The 20,378-nt window shown below is 39.3% G+C and overlaps 1 protein-coding gene across 30 annotated transcripts in view; it reads right to left on the reverse strand.

Annotated features, from left to right (window-relative positions):
* Positions 1-445: 445 nt before the first annotated feature.
* Positions 446-20,378, reverse strand: part of RIMS2 (regulating synaptic membrane exocytosis 2) — a 737,938-nt gene continuing 718,005 nt past the window's right edge. For 29 of the 30 annotated variants that reach the window (XM_074943965.1, XM_074943967.1, XM_074943973.1 and 26 more), the window contains 5 exons: positions 8,464-8,605; positions 6,889-7,001; positions 5,951-6,052; positions 4,818-4,957; positions 446-3,462 (listed from right to left, as the gene is read on the reverse strand). In XM_074943965.1, the coding sequence (XP_074800066.1) occupies positions 3,244-3,462; positions 4,818-4,957; positions 5,951-6,052; positions 6,889-7,001; positions 8,464-8,605 (716 nt within the window). In that variant the 3' untranslated portion in view covers positions 446-3,243. Of the gene's footprint in view, positions 3,463-4,817; positions 4,958-5,950; positions 6,053-6,888; positions 7,002-8,463; positions 8,606-18,924; positions 19,187-20,378 lie in introns of those variants that run through there. The other variant, XM_074943990.1, reaches the window with a different exon arrangement.

Here is a 20,378-nt window from a genome sequence, read left to right on the forward strand (position 1 = left end):
TCCCATTTCTCACACTGCTGCACGCTGCCACTCAGAGCCTGTGATGTGGCACAGAGAGTGTATGGGGCTCCTGCCAGGTTGACCTGTGCTGCCTCATCCCATGCTGCAAAACTGGGCTGGTTTTCTACTGCATTTAGGGGTGACGCAGAATGTTGTCCTGAGGGGTTTAATTTTTGACAGTGTAATATTACAGTACAATGACTGCCAGAAATAGAGGTTTTCTTCAATGAGAGCGCTGCCATATTGCTGCAGCATTAAGAATAGTATTTCATTTACATCGTTGCTGTTCGGAAAATAAAAGCTACATTATTCTTTTGTTTTCCTGTGTGATGCTCTATGAAGATCACAACTTCTTTTAAAGAATGGTGCAAGTCATTCCACTTAGTAAAGAAACGAAGCATCACGTACCAATTCTGTAAAGAAAATGTTTTATTTAAAGTGTTAAATACCATCACCAGAATGAATTTGATTTACATTAGTTGGTGGTCATTACAGGCCTAATCTGCCCTTTTTTCCCCAACTGTAATTCCCTTTCACTTTTAAAACGTACTATGTACAAGACAGCAGTGATCACTGGAATAGTGCTATTTACATGACTAAATCATAAGTAGAGTTGCAGATGTGTGAAAATTAAAAAAAATTAAATTTTAAAATAAATACTGCATAATGCAAGTATGTACAATCCTTCCATATGGTCGTGTCCTCCTTTTCAAAATTAGAAATAATTTATAGAGGAATATGCATAAAAGAATGTGTGACTGCATCTGATAGTATTAGGAAAACAGTTTTGTACTTTTTTTTTTAAATTCTAGGGGATATCGTAGACTGTATGTCTTTAGCATTTATCTGTTGCTGGTACACAGGTGTCTACATTATTTCAATAAACATAGTTTTAACGGTCTGTTCATTAACTTAACATTGACCCATCATATAATCTCAGAATGACAAGACACAGTCTTGATGTGTATCATATTGCACCACATAAAGGAAAAGGCATATAAAGTGATACTGTTGTTACTTTTATGAAACATGGACAGTTTTCTGATGGGCACCATTAATAGGTTTTCAAACAAAATCAGAATAATTCTGTGTGCATGGCCTTAATTTAAAGTTAAATGCAATGTATATTTCAAAAATTATTGCAAGTTTTCACCATTAAACAATAATTATGTATTAAAGGCATATAAAGACCCAGAAAAAGAGAGAAAGTTTATCATTAAATGTAAGCCAGTTACCTTCCCTTTAAATATGAGAAGTAAATGAGCGATCTGGACTTCCAGCACCACCCAATGGTAGGAAATGCCTACTACATGGAGACGGGCATTTTATCATCTGTTGACTTTGCATTTAGGCTTGTGGTGACGGTGTCAAATAACTGTTTGATGGTAAATGTTCTACTATCTTTAATGCAATTACAAATCAAAGTTTGGCAGACCGATCTTCACTAATTACATTGTTGCCATCACAAATATAGACCATGAAAAACCGAACTTTACAGCAGAAGAATTATGAAGAATTAATAATCTTTGTTGAAAGAAAAGGAGTTTCTTTCTTTCTTTGTTGAAAGAAAAGGAGTACTTGGGGCACCTTAAGGTGCCCCAAGTACTCCTTTTCTTTTTGCGAATACAGACTAACACGGCTGCTACTCTGAAACTAATCTTTGTTGGTTATTGTGACTCTAAATATGCAGCAATTTGTTTGGCTGAGTGCAAATGAAACCGCTGAAATTTAGTTCCTAAAAATCAAACATTTGGTTCATTTTTTTTCCTCTCTCCAAGACCTTCAAGAAATTATAGTTCAACCCTTGAATGAATGATGCCGGTGCTGAAAACAAATTTATTGAAGACATCTTACAATGGCCACATGATTCCAGTATTTTGCTGTAGAATTCAATTTGAAGGTGAGAAAAAAATGAAAATAAGTTACCATGCACTGTACAATTAATTGCAAAAAGTTCAAATATCTTCTTTATCAAATACATGCTGAATTACTTTAATGAACTCTCAAGCCATGTTGCAAAATCCTTTTCAACATGCTTGAAAAAAGTAAGCTCTTAAACAATATTTTTGTCCAAGAATTCAGAAATGCAAAACAATCTGCAACCCTGAACCAAATATGGGGCATAAGAAAGCAATAAGTCAAAAGGTAGCAGTTTTAGGATATAATGGATCATTCTGGAAAATAAGAGGGGGGGAAAAGAGCCAAAGGAAGATTCAGAAGAGAGAAAAAGGAGGAAGAAGTGTACAATTTGCACATAATGTTGACCTTTACAAGGCTTGTACCTTTTACATTTAATAAATTTAATATAGTACACTTATTTCTTGTCACATAAACAGAATTTTAAATATTAGCTAGAAATTATCATCTTTTATTTTTAATATATGTCTGCAAAAACACAGATCATGATTGGTTTAAAGAATGATAAACGTGGTGTCTTTGTATCACCCTGTTGCATTCTCTCCCCTTTAAAACCATGCACTAGTGAAATTTACTTTTAAAAATAATATAAATTGTTGAAAATGGCTGATTTATTCTTTTTTTTGCAAGTTGCAGCCCCAAGAAAATAATTTAAGTGTTCAGCTAAATCTGTGTCCATGCAAAAAAGTTTCTTTAATTTCATACAGTACAGTATATCCAAAGAATTTTATTTTTCAGAGAGTCCATCATATCTGGGGTTTCACTGTAGCGATAGCTGGAGTTATGAAGCCTGCCACTATAACTTTTAAAGCATTCTAGTACGAAGAGTTTTCTCTGGTCTTTGTTCCATATCACAGCTGACTTTTCTTTTTCGATGGTCTTACGTTCTTCTGTTGTTCTTCTGACATCTACTGTTCCACTGACTTGTAACATGGCTTCATGGGGGAGAGGGGTAGCTCCATTTCTGTGGCATAAACAGGCTTTGGGGGGCAGTTAAAAGGGAGCAACAAAATAGATATGCCATTGAAAAGGACTTTTGTTGCATGAAACACATTGATCTTTTAGTTTAATCCATGGCTTCAGATTGGACCAAAACTTAAGCGTCACTGAACTCCAAACCTGTTAGTTCTTTACAGCTCCACTCTTTCACCTGAGGGCCTTCCTTAGTGCACAATGTGTGCAACTTCCTCTGAGAACACAGGATCGCTTGGTAGCCCTAGAAACAGGCTCAGAAGACACAACATTAAGCATGCAGTGTTACCAGGGTTTGCGACCTGTAATTTTTTTTTTGTAACGCTGGTTGCTATGACAACAGTTTCACAGCTGCTATGAGCGAGCATAAGAAGGTCCTGTTGAACTTTCAAGGGATGACTGGGAAGCTCTTCTAGTCAGAGGAGCCAAAGTTGGATCTACTAAGGAGGAAGGGGGGAAAAGTTTGAACCATCCAATCACCATATTTGACAGGTCCAGTTCATCTAAAAGTATCTGAGCCACTCCCATAAAAGATTTGTGATCCATACGTCCATAGTCTCCCCAAACAATTATCTGTTGGTAAAGGAAACAAAAGATAGAGAAGTTTCAGCAACAAATTCGAAAGTTGTGATCTGATGCAATCAATTCTTCAGATGTAACCAGTTACCTATTCACAAACCAACAATCCTAAAGAAAAATGGCCTATTTGACTTTTGGCGTGGGCTAATCCTGGTTCTGCTATAGTGGAGCAGCCACAGAAGTCCCCTGGGCTGTAAACCTATTTAATCATGTTAAATAAGAACTAAAAGATTGAGGCCCAGTGTGAAATGGAGCCCATATATTACAGACACAATATGACTGTAAGAATGCTACCCACACAGTTTGATGGATGGGAGACTTGACTGAATCCACAAAGTGCTTGACAGCTTTGGAATGAAAGGGGGAATATACCCAGGGCTAGACCCCTCCTCTCCCTGAGTGCTCCACCACCTACTGCCCAGCCAAAGGGAGATGGGAGTAGACTGGCTCCTTGCTCCCCACAATCGTTAATCTCAACAAGAGTTCAGGGTTTCCTGAGCCTCTTGCTCCATTTTAGCTGAACCCACCCTCTCTCCCAGTAGTTATATAATACAGGAACTGTGTTTCTAGGGCGCCATGAAACTGGTTTAGAGGGTCAGGAAGGATTTGTTTCCCCATCGGTGTCAAACTGGCTGAGGCTTATTAGATTTTTTTCAATTTCCTGGTAGCATCATGGAGACACAGTCTGGTTACACAGGAACAGGAATTAGGAATTTAACATTAGGAATTTGTGTGAATGTTTAGTTCATCATAACTTGCAACCACTGTACAGTGCAGATAAAAGGCCAAAAGGGCCAATGACCAGAAACCAGAGAACTGGGATTTTGCTGGTGGATCTCAGACCTACGGGAAAAGGGGAGACCTGAAGTCTTTGCAGACTGAGGTCCCTTTTTGATACCTTCGGTCTCCTTTACAAGCGGGGAGGATGAGATGATTCAGCAAAGTGAGCTGAATCATAGGGGTAAGCAGTGGAAAGTCTACCCGATGTTAAGGAATATCTGATAGGAGCCCTCTAAACCCCGTACTGGACCCAAAGGCCTAGTACAGGGAGATGGGGCAGATGACACCCCACCTGGGTATTAAGTTTAATGAAGTTGTGGCCTTACAATTAAATCCATCCCTGTGCCTGTTCTCATTTGCCTGCGTGTCCGAATCAATGTTCATGCAGCACCTCTTACTGGCTAATCATCAATAGAGCATAAGGCATTGCTATGGTAGCCATCTGCTCAGCAAGGCTTTGAAATAACAGGACTTGTAGAATGAGGCGTGGAAGGAAGTCTTGGGCTCATTCAGTGAGAATTGTACAAGTGAAACATTTTCAGATAGACAAGAATATTGATTTAAATTACCTGTAAAACTTTTCCTTGGGGGCTTTCTTCAAATGACAAAAGTTGCTGATAAAGAGGTTCAAGTGTTTTTCTTGCTACCTTTGTTTTCTTTTTGGCTATGCAGGCTCCATTTTCTAATAGATACACCTTTACATATGGTGCTTAGAGGGGAAGAAAATGAAAAAAAGTAAGTGAAAGGCTAATCCAGATTTTGCAAGCTAGCTGCAACGTTCTATCACCATTTGCTGAGTCCTGTCATTTAGTAGATAAATAATTAAACAAGTGCTCGAATACAGTATTCAGTAACTATGAACCTTTATCCTTACGTATCATATTCATGTATATCAGATTACAAACCTTCGCTATATTTCTCTCTCTTTTGGTATTGTCTACTTTATGAATCAATTCAGTTTTTGAACTGAAAAAAAATCAAATATTTCTTCAAAGAACAGTATGTGCCACAAAACTAGGGTCTGATCCACAGCCCATTAAGTAAATAAAGGACACAGACTTCAATGGGCTTTGGATCAAGCCTCAAATATTTTATGCTCTCAAATTATCTGCAAGACAAAAAGCTGCAGAAAGAAAGATTCTAAACTGATTTCTATTTTGACAGAAGAACTTGCTAAACATGTCACTGTATTGTCCCCTTCATTCAACACTGTATACTAACATAGTAAGACAATATATTGTGAAAAGAGAAGAAAATAAACATCAGGTACCTGTCTTCTTTCTAAGTTATGTATCTATTCCAAGCATTTTGTTAACTTCCTCCTCTCCCTTAAATTACTTATGTCACATCTTCAACACATGCTTCCTTTCCCTTTCCAAGGAGGCATTTGTTGTTATTAAAATAGCTGTTGCCCTTCAATGGGAGCCCAGAGCACAGCACCACCAAAGACATTCGCTGTTAACATTTACTGCTGACGTTGGGGTTGAAACGAAATCTTTACATGTACATGTAGGCTTTCATACTGGGTCAGTACATTTTTACTTTTCAATGTACAACAAATGCTATAACCGACTGCTATTAGCTATCTGTTAATAGATTTCACTCAACTTCAACAGTGAAGCCTCAGAAATTTTTCTGCAGACAGAACTTAGTGTGTTAGCAAGGTATTCCTATTCACAAAAGTATGTTGTTCTTTTCTTACCTGGCAGTGTCTTTGAACCTGGTTTTACAACAAGGCCACGGGCTCGTATTATTTCTACCTCCAACTGTCCTTTTTTGTCCATCATTCCTATCTGGATATCGCCTGGGAGAGGAAAACGTTGAGACATTGCTATTCAAGAATATCCAATCATGTTTAAACTAGTGGCATGTTATGGAATTAATGTATGACATCTTGTTTCTTTCACATAACACCAACAAAGTCAATAAGGAATTAACTATAATAGATACGTTTTAAAGATTTTTTCCCACTGCTATTTGAGGTCCTGTACAGTACAAAACCCACTAAGATAATATTCTCATCTTGGTTTCTCTCCCCTAATCTACATTACATTTCTTTTTTTCCTTTACATACCCTTCAGTGAGCTAAGAGTCACTACAAGAGCTATTAAAATACATTTGTAAAGCTGTTGCAAACTATTTCCACCATGCTTCTAGTTTAAAAAAATATGCATCAAAAGATGTTTGTACATTTAAAGATTATATGAACAATAACTACACGTTTTTGCATTTAAATAGCACTTTTCACTTGACAATCTCCAGCTGCTCATACCAGTGGGTAAGTAATATTATCCCCATTTTACAGATGGGAAACTTAGGTACAGAGAGATTAAGGACCAAATTTTCAAAACCGGCCCTCTAGTTTTGAGCGTCTGAATATTTCGATGAGCAACTTTAGTCACCTAGGTCCTGATTTCAGAGCTGTTGAGAATTCACAACAATCATCAATTTCAGCTGAAGATGAGGTACTGATAGTTAGAAGACACTTTTGAAAATTTGGCCCTTGGCGACTTGTTCAAGATCATACAACAAGTCAATGGCATGGCCAGAACTAGAACTCAGCTCTCTTGACTCCTAGTACTATTCTTTAATTACTAGACCACAAAGATTATGCTGAAACTGCAAGACATGAATTCTTACCCATAGATGGTGTTGCCAGCGTTTGCCGTCCTACTAGCTGCGCAGGGCCAAGTCCATCCAGAAAATCACTGAACTGACTGTCAGAGGCCAACCGCACACCTGGGAAAATCAGACTAAGGAAACAAAGGAAACAGAACAGTTTAAATTACCAATTGCAAGCTCTTTTTAACAACCTCAAACAATGGCAACTCAGGCACCGGAAGACAGTTGATTAGGGTGATCTAATTCCCATGTTCTTTCCTCCCATTATGACATTTCTCCATCTTGCTGCTTTTTTGTTGCATCAAAGATATTGTCAATTCCTGCGGTATTAATAAGGGCCTGGATTCCACAAGGTACTTAAGCACATATTTGACCTGAAGGACGCGAGCAGTTGCACTGAAGTAAAGTTTTTGGCAAATATTTGTTTACATTTTTAAGTGAACTCACTTTGACTGCGATTGCTCTCTACAAATACTCAACCAAATGAATGCCAGTAATGGCAGAAATGTTTGGTGAAATAGTGAACTTTAATTGAGCGTGCAGATATTCATAGAAACAAATTTCAGAATCACATGCATGTGTATTTGCACCCGAAAACTCTTCTAAGAGTTACACTTATCTAATCAGAGAAGAGAAATGAACCATAAGGCATATATAATTAAACAAAAGAACTCAAATTTCATATATTAAAATTTGCCTGTGAACAACTACAGACCAAAAATTAGTCTAAAAAATTATCTGGTTAATAACTAATACTTTTGACACAATCTTTCTATGGATGATTTATAAACAGAAAAAGAGGCAAAATGGGTCACATTAATTATCCATTACACATTATTTTCACAGCTCTAGCCACATAAAAATTATGTGCTTTGATACAACAAGCTCTGTAGAGTATATTGCTTGGTAGAGTATACCACGCTAGTATAAACCATACTTTGTGAGACATTTGTGTAAACTGTTTGTGCAGATTTTATTTAAAGAATTATTTAACTTGGGCCCTCTTGAAAAAGCCTAGTGTAGGAAGTTTAAAAACATAGGGCCAAATCTTTACTCTTGCCCATGCCAAAACACACCAAGGGTCACCTTGAGGACTTTCTAACAGGTTGTGTCAGTACAGGCAGGAGTATTTGGAAAAAGAAGTAGGTTCAGATTACAGAGCTTATGGATCACGGGAGATCTGCTAGAGGTCCTCTGCCTGAAGTAGGCTTCACAGAATAGAAAGACTCCTGATGGCAGATTCTCCACCAGGTTACAAGAGGTATGATGCACTTACTCCACCCATTTGTATCCCTCCCAACCTGTACACTCGGAGCCTAGACCCACTGAGAACTCTCTGCAGGTCGTGGTGATGGTGCTGCAAAAGTGACACTAACAACTGCAACATAGGCAGTAGGAAATCCCTCCATATACAGATCACAGAAGAACATTTTAGCCATTGGTTTTACTTGAAAAACCTCCCGCAGGCAAACTGATTTAAATGGGAGTTCTGCCCTGAGTAGGGACTTTAGGATTCAACTCCTGTTTTTTTATAGGACTAGTTTAGTGGAGAAACATAAAACAAGAACATCATAACCAGTCAATCTTACTCACTTTCCCTCAGAACTGTAGCTGTTCATGCTGCCATCTGTAGATTCCCGGCTGGCCTGACGTGTCATCCAGTTTCTCATTTCCACAGCTAGCCCAGTTTCTGTGCTTCTCTGGACAGTGCTCCGCAGCTTCTTACCACCCGCTTCTGTAAAAACAGACCAGAACACTTACGGTATCTCACTATAATAACAGGTTTCAGAGTAGCAGCCATGTTAGTCAGTATTCACAAAAAGAAAAGGAGGACTTGTGGCACCTTAGAGACTAACCAATTTATTTGAGCATAAGCTTTCGTGAGCTACAGCTCACTTCATCGGATTATGCATCCGATGAAGTGAACTGTAGCTCACGAAAGCTTATGCTCAAATAAATTGGTTAGTCTCTAAGGTGCCACAAGTCCTCCTTTTTGTTTCACTATAGTAAACAGATCTACTTAGAAGGCAATAATATAGACAATGAACATTATAGAAGGATGCCAAAGTAGGAATATACAAATATGTATTGAAAATACTGTGCACATATATTTGAGCAACAGACACTTTGACACAACAATCAGCAGACTGTGATATTGTAGATCTTTTAAAATATATTGGTTCTATGAGTTGCTGGTTTTTTATGACAGCATTGAGAGAACGAGAACATAAAAACCCTTGAAATATATTCAACTCACAAAGGTACTTAGATTTAGTGTACTTAAAAATATTTTGTCCTGTGATAAATGCACTCTTCTCCGGCGATTCTGTTGAAATGTCACTATTAAACTAAAGCCTACACTATTTCAGAAATGCTCTGATTCGGGCTGAAAAGCATTTGGTTATCATTTGCTAAATGAAGTTATAGATATCTATTAGCGAGGAAGGTGAACAACAAAATACAATCCCTATTTCAAATCTTTCCTTTTCCTTTCCTATTATTTTTAGTTAGTTAGCTTTATCTATGTATTGCAGAAGAAATACAGCTTGTGCTTAGTTTTATGCACAATAATATGGAAATTCTATCTCTATACCTAAAAGTAGACATCAGTGCTTACATATGTTCTATTTTAATTTTAGATACTGAGACAGACAGATGAAGAAAAATTGAAGTAGAATTTGGGAGTAGTGATTTGACTAGGGATTATGATCTATTCCCCGGGTGGCACACTTGTTGACAGCCTTGACAAAAAAGCTAAGTACTGAACTGGCATAGAGACTGAACTTCCCTCTTTCATGACTAGAGATAGTCACTCCAGGTTGTGTCTGAGGTGTTATGGTATCTCTAAATCCAGCGAATGGAGTAGGGAAGCTTGAATTCCAGTTGCTTGGCCCTGTTCTATGGATAAATAGCTGACTTCAGCCTGTATACTGCCCAAGGCTTTTACTTTTAATCACTACAGTGATATGATGAATAATAGGACGATTAACTTTGCTGCAAAATTTTGGCCACTCATATGAATTTATCATCCAATAAACAAAATCAGTTTTTGTTACATCAAAACTAACTACGTCCATCAATATCAATAAACATAAATGCAAGAACTAAGAGCTTTGTATTAGCTATGAAAAATGAAGGGCAAAGGGTGACAATTTCATTTGTATCTACTTATACTGTTCCAAGTGTCTACTTGTTTTATTATTTAGATTAAACTAATGGAAGTTGACAGCTGACGTCCAACATTGGTCCAGAATGATCTAAAATCCAGTTACTATGACAGGAACAAAAGAATATTCTTACACAGCTACGTGGACAAACAGGCATTACAGTGGAGGCCACATAAAAGGTTCACAATACCGGAAGCTCCATACTCTTCACATTAAGAGACTTGTGATATTACACTTTTTAAAAAATGTTCTTTGCCCCATTCAGTGTTAGTTTTTGTTCAGTTTATATTTAAGTACGGATCGTTCCCAAGTCAGTGTTGTTATACTCTCTAATGCAAACACGATAGAACACTTCCACTGTGCATGATTCTAAAAGGTCACTATAATACACCTTCAGAATGGTCTTTTGGTCTTGTCCTTAACTGTTGTTAATCATGTAAGGAAGAGTGAGAATTCTAAATCTATTTGCCTTGACGCTTCAACTAAACGTACATTAAGAATGAACACATATGTTGCAACTTGATTTACTGCGAAATTATGGAAGAGGCATAAGAAACAGCAGAGCAACAGCTGCTCAAGGCTCAGCGCATGTGCACCTATTTCACTAGCTGTTCTGAGTGTGGCTATTGTGGTTTCTCATTTTAAAATATTCTTCTTTTCCCATATTCATTTTATCTGAAACAAGTGATTCAGTTCAGATGAGAGGCCAGAGTGATGGCTAAGTAGAAGAAGGAACATTGCTGTTGCATGGATGTTACCAGTCCAAAGCTAACCTAAACCTTTATGTGTATGTATAAATTCCTAATCTGGAATAATTTAAAACACCCTCATCATCCCCAGCCCTTGACTGGGATTGAAAGAAAGTTGTATGAGGAATCATTGGTAAGCGCTCAACAGAAGTCAATTTAGAGTTGTCTTATGGTCTCAAAAGAGACTGTCTGCCTTTTTAACTGCACAATACCACACCTTTATTTTTTCTGGGTATTTCTGAGCAGCTTCTTTTTCTCTTTTCCTCTCTGTACTCACTTGTATTTGCATTAGTATTAGTGACAGTTATGCCTGTGCACCCATAAGGAGAATATAAGGGTTGAATTATCAAACTGTTATTGTTGTTAAGTGACTCATTGTAAAATACAACAAATATAAAAACCATAATAGTTGAAATTCACATTTCATGTGATCATCATTTATCGAAGAAAATCTAAGTGGAACAGTTAATCAACCAAGAATGCAGTTTTATAGTTGTACAGAAAAAGTATTTCTGACATTAAGGCAGAAATATATACTACAAAAAAACCGTAACTTGTGCTAAATCTTTAGTTGCTTATTTGGCCAAAATGAAACAAGGATAGACCCACAATGCTTATGATGGAACACTTTCTGAAATTTTTGCCCATAGCTAAAAGGAGTAAACCTCAATTCATCACTCTGCAAAGTAAATTACAGTACAGTTGCTGATTTGGGAATATAAAAACACACTAAATATAATCACAACTTCTGATCTTTTATCTTTAACTAACTCCTAAACACTTTAACCTAGCTATGGCTAACTTTATTGATATTGTTACAGCACTGAGTGGTTCATGCACTGGAACCCAAGAAGTGGGTTATTTCTGTTAGGAGAGAAAAATAAGTAGATGGCAAATGTAGGCTTATTAAATTATCCTAATCTACTTTTCTTCACAAATGTACAATTCCTTAGAATAGGATATGAACACACAGCAACTCTCCCTGGCTATTTTCCAGAGTCACAGTAATGTTCTCAAACCTCATACCTCATGGGCCTGATTCACAACTGCCTTGTACTTTGCATAGTCATCTACACCTGTGCAGAGTGAGTATAAAATGCTACCATATTAGAATGGTACCATTTTACATCCACCTTGAACTGTGTATGCACAGACTACACAAAGTACAAAGCAGTGGTGAATCATGCCCACCCCAAACTATTAAAATCCCTAAAAAATTAGAGCAAGTAATTTTGTTGAATAAAACTCTTATTTTATATAATCTATATGAGGATTAGAGAAGGAGATATATATCCCCATCACTCAAACCATTCAACTCCAAGACTTTAATTTTGTTAGTTAGAGCGGTCAACAGCTGATCATCTTTAGAGACAGTCTATGTCAAAACTACTAAGATCATGGTATTTCTGGGTTATGCTGTTAAATGCATTCATATAATTTTAGGTGGTATACTCTCTTCATGTGCTCATCAATGTTAACAGGAATTCTGCAGTGTCCTGGATAGAATACACTTCCGTAAATTGTAAATGTTGTATATATTTAGGAGAAATCCTACCTTTTAAAAAATTGTTTTTATTGCAGTTTTATTACTATTTACATATATTAGAAAAGTAAACATTTGAAACATGCAGTAATCATCATAAAACCAATCTCTACCCAACTCTTGTTTATTGTTAGAGTTGCGAAGGACCATTATACACATTATCAGCAGGATCTGTGTAACATTTTTGAGCAATGTAGAGAGTGTTTAAATAACTCACTACCCTCTGGTAGGACTTAATGAGAGAAATCTTGCCAAAATAGTTGGATGACATTACTGACATTACACAAATTAGACACAATCCTAAAGCCTATTTTTGCAGGTGAGATATAACAGATGAATATCTATACGATCCCAGGCAGCAAAAAGAACATTATTTAAACAGACCCCTTCTGCCAAGGTTTAGTCCCAAACACTCTCCTAGATATAGTGCAAGTTTCACAATATAGTGGGGACTGCAGGTGTTTTCAAACCGTTCTGCTACACATTTGTAACTCCAGCTGAAACAATGGTGCTATGGAGTTTTACTATTCTGACTATATGGAAACATCATCAAAGTCAAAAGTTTTAAAGCTCTCTCCAGTCACTAATGTCAAATATTCAGGTTGCGTTATGCTCTGACGCTAATAGGTCTAATAAATGTCAGTCAGCCAGCAGATCTTTTCTAATTTTCTCCCTTGGTTTTCCTGGTAGACTTGGGTCCCAGAATATGCAAGTTATGTTTCAGTCACATTTTTAGTTTTGCTCAAACTGTTTCGGCATTTTTAAAAGAAGATCTAGACATCTATGTCGCCTTCATCACCATGGTATCTGAGTGTAGTTGGTTAAGTCCACTTGGGGGTGGGGACAGAGGTACAAGCTGCCTGAAATCACCTCCAGCTCTGCCAGAACAGCTGAAAAAAGCAGGTGACGCTGGTCAGGGAGGAGCTAGGTCCAGGGCAACTGAGGGCTTTGCTGATTCAGTGCATCTTCTAGGCGGCTTTGCCAAGCTGCTGTTTAACATCATACACCAATATCACAATACCATTTAGCAGAGGAAGTAAAAGTGTTATGAAAAAAGCCAAACTGCAAAAACCTGGGAGTCCAGAGTGCAGGGGTCTGGGTGGGGTGTTTTTATGACCAACTGCAAGGGACTGGGTGGGGTGTTTTTATGAAAAAAAAAACAAACCCCAAGCTGAATCCCTTATACTCCGACTGGGGGTCTGGCATGTGGGGAAGGGTGGGAGGCAGGGAGAGACCCTTTCCTGGGTCCTCTGGGAAAGGTTGCAAGGGGAGGAGGTCCCCAGTCCAAAGGGGTGTAGGATGAGAAGACCAAGGGAGGGCTGCTGCGGGGCAAATGGGGAGCAGCCCCTAATCAGAATTAATCTCTTTTCACTATGTTAGAATGTGTTTCTCTTAACCAGGGTAGATTCACTGGTGCACTCCAGCTCCTATGCCACATTTTGGCAATCAAAACATGGTTTGATCAGCCAGTTAAATTGGGGGCTTGTCTACACTACAGACACTACTGCAACACATTTACGGTGCTGTAGCTGTTCTGCTGGAGTGCAGTAGCTTAGATGTGTTAAGTGGCGGAAGGTGTTTTTCTGTCGCTGTAGTTAATCCACCCCCCGAATGAATTCTTCCTTTGAGCTAGCAGTGTCTCTAGTGGGGTTTAGGTCGGCTTAACTAGTTCACAGCCCTGACCAACATAATTAGATCAACCTAAGTGTTAGCTGTAGACCTAATTTGCTAATGTTAATGAAATGGCAAAAATTAGCTGGAGTATACCAATGAACATGTCCTTATATGGGGAAGGATCAAATCTTATCCAAACACTGTGTGTATCTCAGTAGTATTTAGAAGATGTTTCAGTTGTCGGTGATGGCTGGCTTTGTATCTAGGTCAGGTAACATTTCTATGATATGGAAGCACACATACCATCAGTGCCTGACTTAGGCCTTGGGAACCACTTAGACCAGTGGTTCCCAAACTTTAATAACCTGTGAAACCCTTTCAATAAAATGTCAAGTCTCACAAGCCCCCTCCTAAAAATGAATATTTCCAGGGATTTTCTCCTTTACCTGAATATAAATTATAAAAGCAGTGATCTTGGAAACATAAAATTTGTTTTTATGACATGCTTATTACACACTATTTGTTAATTATTATTTATCATTACAGTATTTTTATTACATTATGAAAACTGCAACACTCTTCCAAGATCTCACTTTCGTAGCTTGTATCACTTTGAATAAGCCTGTTATAAGACAAGGCTCCTATGTTTCATCAAGGAGTATCAGATGTGAAACAGCATGAAGGTATTTAAGAAGCCAACTCAAAGAGTTCCTCCTACGCAAGCATTTAGGTCTTGAGCAGTCCAGGCAAACAACGCACGTTACAACAAAGCTTAAACTTGTTCTTCATAATAATTTTAAAAACAACACTAGCTGCCTATTTAATTTTAAAAACGGCAAAAAATATCCACCTCCCTTTCCATTTCTTATAAGGAGTCTTGAAGTTTAAATCTCCTCAGTGTGATAGATATGCTTGCTTCGATCTGTTTAGCTCTTGGAAGTCCAGGGGCTCCGGGCTGCCGGCCCCGTGCTGCCTGGGGTCCCTAGGGACAGCTCTGTCCGCCATTAAAGAATTTTTTCCCGAGAACCCCCGTAACATTTTGCAAACCCCAGTTTGGGAACCACTGGTCTAGACTGATGGTGGCATTGCTGGCATGTAAGATGTGTGAAGTTACACACTGCAGTGAAAATCAGGCTGTGTCCACACTGTGGTGTGGACGTACTTGTGAAAATCAGGCCTTCGTTCTGCCAGAGCCCAGAAAAAGCTCAGCAAACTCAAACTCACCATTTTTACATCATGGAACAAGCTCGCACTGTGGAAGTGTGGCCATCTAAAAAGGTTTCTAACAAACTCAGGTCACAGGGTGAATTCCTGCGTTCTATGAAATCAGTGTCAAAATTCCCATTCATTTCAGTGGGGCCAGGATTTCATATTCAAAAATGGCTGGATTAGACAGGTGGAGATTGTCACCCAAACTTTTCTCCATGCTAAATGTGATTTCATTTTGTTCCAAATATCAAACACTTCTTTCAGTAGGGGCTAAACTTTTAACTTTCAGTTAATGTGACACATTAATGCTAAAAAAAAATCCTTTGATAGCATCTATATGTGACTCAAGCTTTGCTCTAATACCATATGGATGTCTACTGGGGTGTGCGCGCGTGTGTGTCCACCATACACTTCTCTCTGGCTGTCTAATCTAGAATTAGCTTTAATAATGTTTTTTTTACTATACATACCATAGATAAAAATAATAATGAAATAAAATGTTATTCAGAATAAATAACTGGCTGAAACGTCAGTGTCCACATAGATTCTTCAACAGAGAGGCAACTAGGAAACATAAAGCACTCTGTGTACTGTAAAAGTTGCTCAATTTCTTAGCTCTTATTCGTGATTGTTACAATCATTATATCCCAGCAATACAATGTGTTTGATAAATACTGACTAAAGGCTAGCTTTTCCAGTCTGCTAAGTGGCGCAAAGTAGTCTTAAAGTGGCTGGAGATTGCCAGTGGGGAATTCTCCCTGTGCAGGGGAACTCTGAGTTACCTCTGCCACCTTCTATGCCCAACCGCCACCCCCTGGGGGCATTCTTGAAGACAGGCTGAGGAGGGGACGTGGTGAAGTAGAGCAAGCTTTGTTACACCCAATTGGCCACTGTCATAAATTCTCTCTGACATAAGTTAAGACTGCCTATGGGCAGGACCTAACTTACACTGAGGGTCAGGTGATTTTGAATCAGGGAGCTCCCTGTGTCCATCCTTTTCCACTATATTTGAGCACAACTTGGATGTAGTGGGGAGTCAGGACCTAAATCTTTCTATAATCAATTTCCCTTGGGCTATGTTCTCTCAAACATGGGATTAAAAATAGTAGCTTAACTCTTAATAAATTTGATTGACTTACACTTTGCTCACTTCTAAAATAAAGATTATTATCCACATTGTATCTTTTCAGATGTAAAAATACATATATGTGTATTCAATTCAATGGTTTATGGACCAAAGGTCCTCTAGTCAGTTTCACAAATCCACACTAAAGTCTGGAAAGACAGATTTTCCTTTTGTACTAGTATGTCTCATTTAGCTGAAAATTTTTGTAAAAGCTCATACGGTGAGACATCTATCTTTTCCCTACGCATCACATGCAGCAGTTATTCCACCTTGGGGCTGGAACAGTTTACTCATGAAATGAATTTGGGATCTGCCCTTTCAGATGACTGCATACAAAGATCGTGGAGGGGAGAGGTTGTTTGTGTATACTGCTCACTTAAGCTCAAACCATACCTACTTATGGGATCTGACAACACATCAAAGTCATGATATAAAATGTTTCAGAATATGGCAGATCCTGATCTGTGTGCGGAGGCTACTTGGAGTCCATCATAGACATCTAATGTCTATTTTCACAGATTCACTGAGTGTGTTTGAGAGATGAATTTGACTTCCACGCCTTTTCACTCCCTTTATCTCCTCATGTGTATCCAAAATATTAGGCAGCAGAAACCCAAATTCACACAAAGTACATGGGAAACATATTTCAATGGTCTCATTTAAATTACATGAGAATCATTGTCGTATATGGTTGAACTCAGAATATGGTTAGTTACTAGAGGTTAACAAAATACTGAAAAGTGTACATACATCTCTTTTTTGTTCTGATACAGAGTCAAAAACAACCAGGATGGGAAAATATACAAACTGATATTACAAAGTAAGTAAAGGAAGGATTATATATATGTCAATTGATTTTTAATTAGATATTCTAGTTGTTCCTCTACTGACTTACTATCCATTCATTGGAAAAGTTCTTTAAGGTGGTTGAAATTTCATGAAATTACCAATCCTCAGTTCTTAACATACAAAGGCACCTGCTGAATAGTAATTATTAGTAAGAGAAACAAAGTAAGTAAAAATAAATAAAATAACTAGGTGCACCAATACCATGGTGATGAGACAGGATACATATAATAATTGTAACCCATGCTAGAAAATGAAAGAACTGTTCTGAAATGTACGGAGATGTTCTCTTAACAGAAAATCTAAATACATTTAGCATAATTGATGGTAATTTAATTGCTTTAAAAACAGCATGTTTTTAACAGAAATTTTTGGAGCATATTTTAATTCCTATTTCTTTAAACATAAACCTTAAATTCCTTGTGATAAATGCCAATGAAATTTAAAATAGTTCTACCTGTAAAATTATGAAAATGCCAATTTATTTTTTTTTGAAGTCAATTTTCAAAACATAAGCTGAAGAAAAGTCGTTTGTAGCCAAGCAAGAATTTGGTATTATGCATAAGTACATACATTTTCTATGCGTACACTCCAAATGGAAAATGATAAAGATACAATTTTGTTTTTCAGGTTCTGTGTTCATTGGGTAGCTCAGTATTCCTAATTTTCCATTATAATCATCTATTTTAACTACAGTCAAATCTGACTTGAATTAATTTACTACTGTTATTTGGGAAAATATATTTCCATTATTTTTCTGGTAAGGGTCTGATCCTGTAACTCACATAAGTAATTCATATTTATGCTAATAGTCCTACTGAATTGACTGGGGCTACTTTCATGAACGGAGATTATTTACATGAGCCAGGATTTACAGGATCTGGCTCTAAAACTAGGTCTTCTGCCTATATTCATAAAATGAATTACTAAGGAAGTGTTAAATAGGGACAGTATTTAATTATTCAAAACGGATTGTAACTGTTTTGGAACTGGTGTGTTAACTACAGAGTAAGAACTGTTGGCAAGCTCAACATTGAGACTGTATTTACTGCTCTCCAGACAGTTTACTAAAGAAAATGAAACCGAAAAACCCAGAAACATTTTACAGTATAAATAATGCTTAGCAAATGATCTAATATCAAAATTACTCTTAACGGTTTCATTGACCATGTAAAAGGCTCCTTCTAAATTACAGCTCAGTTCTGATTTACAAAACAGCGTGTCATTAATTACACTGAACACAAAGAATTCCTAGCGTATTATTAGTTGTAATAACACACAACAGATTCAATTCTATATACCTGGGGCGTTCAGAACGTAAACAAGAAGCAATTTAAAAACGGAAAACAATCTACCGTCGAGGTCCTCAGCACTGTTCTCTTCTAAATGGGGAAAAGCGAAGCCTGACAGTAAAGCACTGAGCTGGTTTTGCACGTTAGTCGCCTCATCCTATAAGAAGCCAACCGCGGCTTTAAACAGCAAAAGTGACACTTTTGACCACTTGCTTGAGGATTCCCGGGACAACGCCCACCACCGGCCCGGCGCCCCCAGGCCAGCACGGGGCCCGGCGCAGCGCGCTCTCCAGCCGGGCAGCCCGGAGCGGAGCCCCCGGCACACAGGGAGGGCTGCGCGCTTTCTGCTCTCACTCCTGCCCTGTGTCACCCCAGCGTTCAAGGCCCCCGCCGCCCCGCACAGCTCCTGGGAGTTGGCTAAACCGCACGGGGCATCCCCGCCGCCTCCTTCCAGCCGAGCTCCCCCTGCAGCGCCCATCCCCGAGCCCCGCGCCGCCCGGCTCCTCACCGCCATCGTCCTCCTCCTCCAGGGAGCCCATGCAGGGGAAGTAGACGGCGAGCGCCTCGAAAGAGGCGGAGAGGCTGCTCCGGCTCGGGGACCTCTCCACGCTGCGCCCCGCGCGCGGCCCCTGCCGGCCCATCCTGGACGAGCCGGACCTGCCTTTGGCGCGGTACAAGAAGCGAGGCGTCTTGGCGGCTTGCGCAGCCCGGCAGCAGGTGCCGCCGGAGCCTGGGCAGCGGGGAGGGGGCAGGCGGCCCCTTTCCCCGGGCTACGGGGAGCGGCCGGCCCCGACAGTCAGCAGGCGGCCGCGCTCCCGGGCTCGGCGCTAGACCCAGCTCTTCTCTGCCCTCTGCGGCTGGCTCAGGGGAGAGCGAGCGGCGGCGGCGTCCAGCCGAGCCCGGGAATTAGCCGTCAGCGAGCCCGGCCTCCGGGACTGCTGCCGCGGGTCGCAGCCAAAGCCATGTCGTGTGCAGCTCGCCTGCGGACCGCCCAGATCGCAGCTGGGAGTCGATACTGACTGCTCGGTGTGACGGCAGGAGACCAGCCAGCCCCTGATCCGCCGGCGCTCACAAAGCGCTCAGCAGACTCTCTGACGACTCCTCTCTCTGTTCATAGTTAAGCCAGCGAGTGAGTCCCCCCCCCCCCCAAACCAGAACTTGGAGCAGAGGGAAAAGGGCCGCAGGCTAAGAGAGGAGACAGTGCTCGAGAGAGCAGCGGGTGTCAAGGTTTTCTTTTATCACATTTGTCGGTCTACTTTACTTTTTCGATAGGGGGCTCCAAGGGAGCAGCACTACTGCCGCTGCTCAGTCCCTAAATGTCAAGTGTCTTGTCAGCACTTCTGTTGGACTTCATAGTTGGTGCTTTGTCCACACTTTTCACCCAAACCTTGCTAAATGGTATCAGAACATTTAGAATCACTGTCTCCTTGGTGGTGCAATCTGTTAGCATTATTAATAGAATAGGTAGTACTTGGATATTAAGCACAAAACAACCCAAAGAACTGGCTATCCTCAAAAAGGGCTAGTTTTTACTGTTGTAAAACTATTTAATGAAAAAAGACAAGGAGTACTTGTGGCACCTTAGAGACTAACAAAGTTATTTTTGTTCATCTCTAAGGTGCCACAAGTACTCCTTTTCTTTTTGCGAATACAGACTAACAGGGCTGCTACTCTGAAACCTGTATTTAATGAATTGTTCTACAACAGTCTGTGACAATGCAAAAAAGGCAGCAAGCTGACAAAACTGCTTTAGAACTCATACAAGTGCATCTTTCTGACTGGCTCTTTTATGCCCATATATATCATGCCGAGTAAATGAAACATTAAGTGTTTTTAATGTTATGTATTAACTCCTCAGTAATAAATTATTATTATGTAGGGTTTGAATGCAAAATGTCTAACGTCTGACGTTCATGCAGGATCTGGTCATTGGAGCAAATTTTTATTGAGTTGGTCTCTTCA

This window comes from Natator depressus, chromosome 2 (genome assembly GCF_965152275.1).
Source record: "Natator depressus isolate rNatDep1 chromosome 2, rNatDep2.hap1, whole genome shotgun sequence".
NCBI classification, from domain to species: domain Eukaryota; kingdom Metazoa; phylum Chordata; order Testudines; family Cheloniidae; genus Natator; species Natator depressus.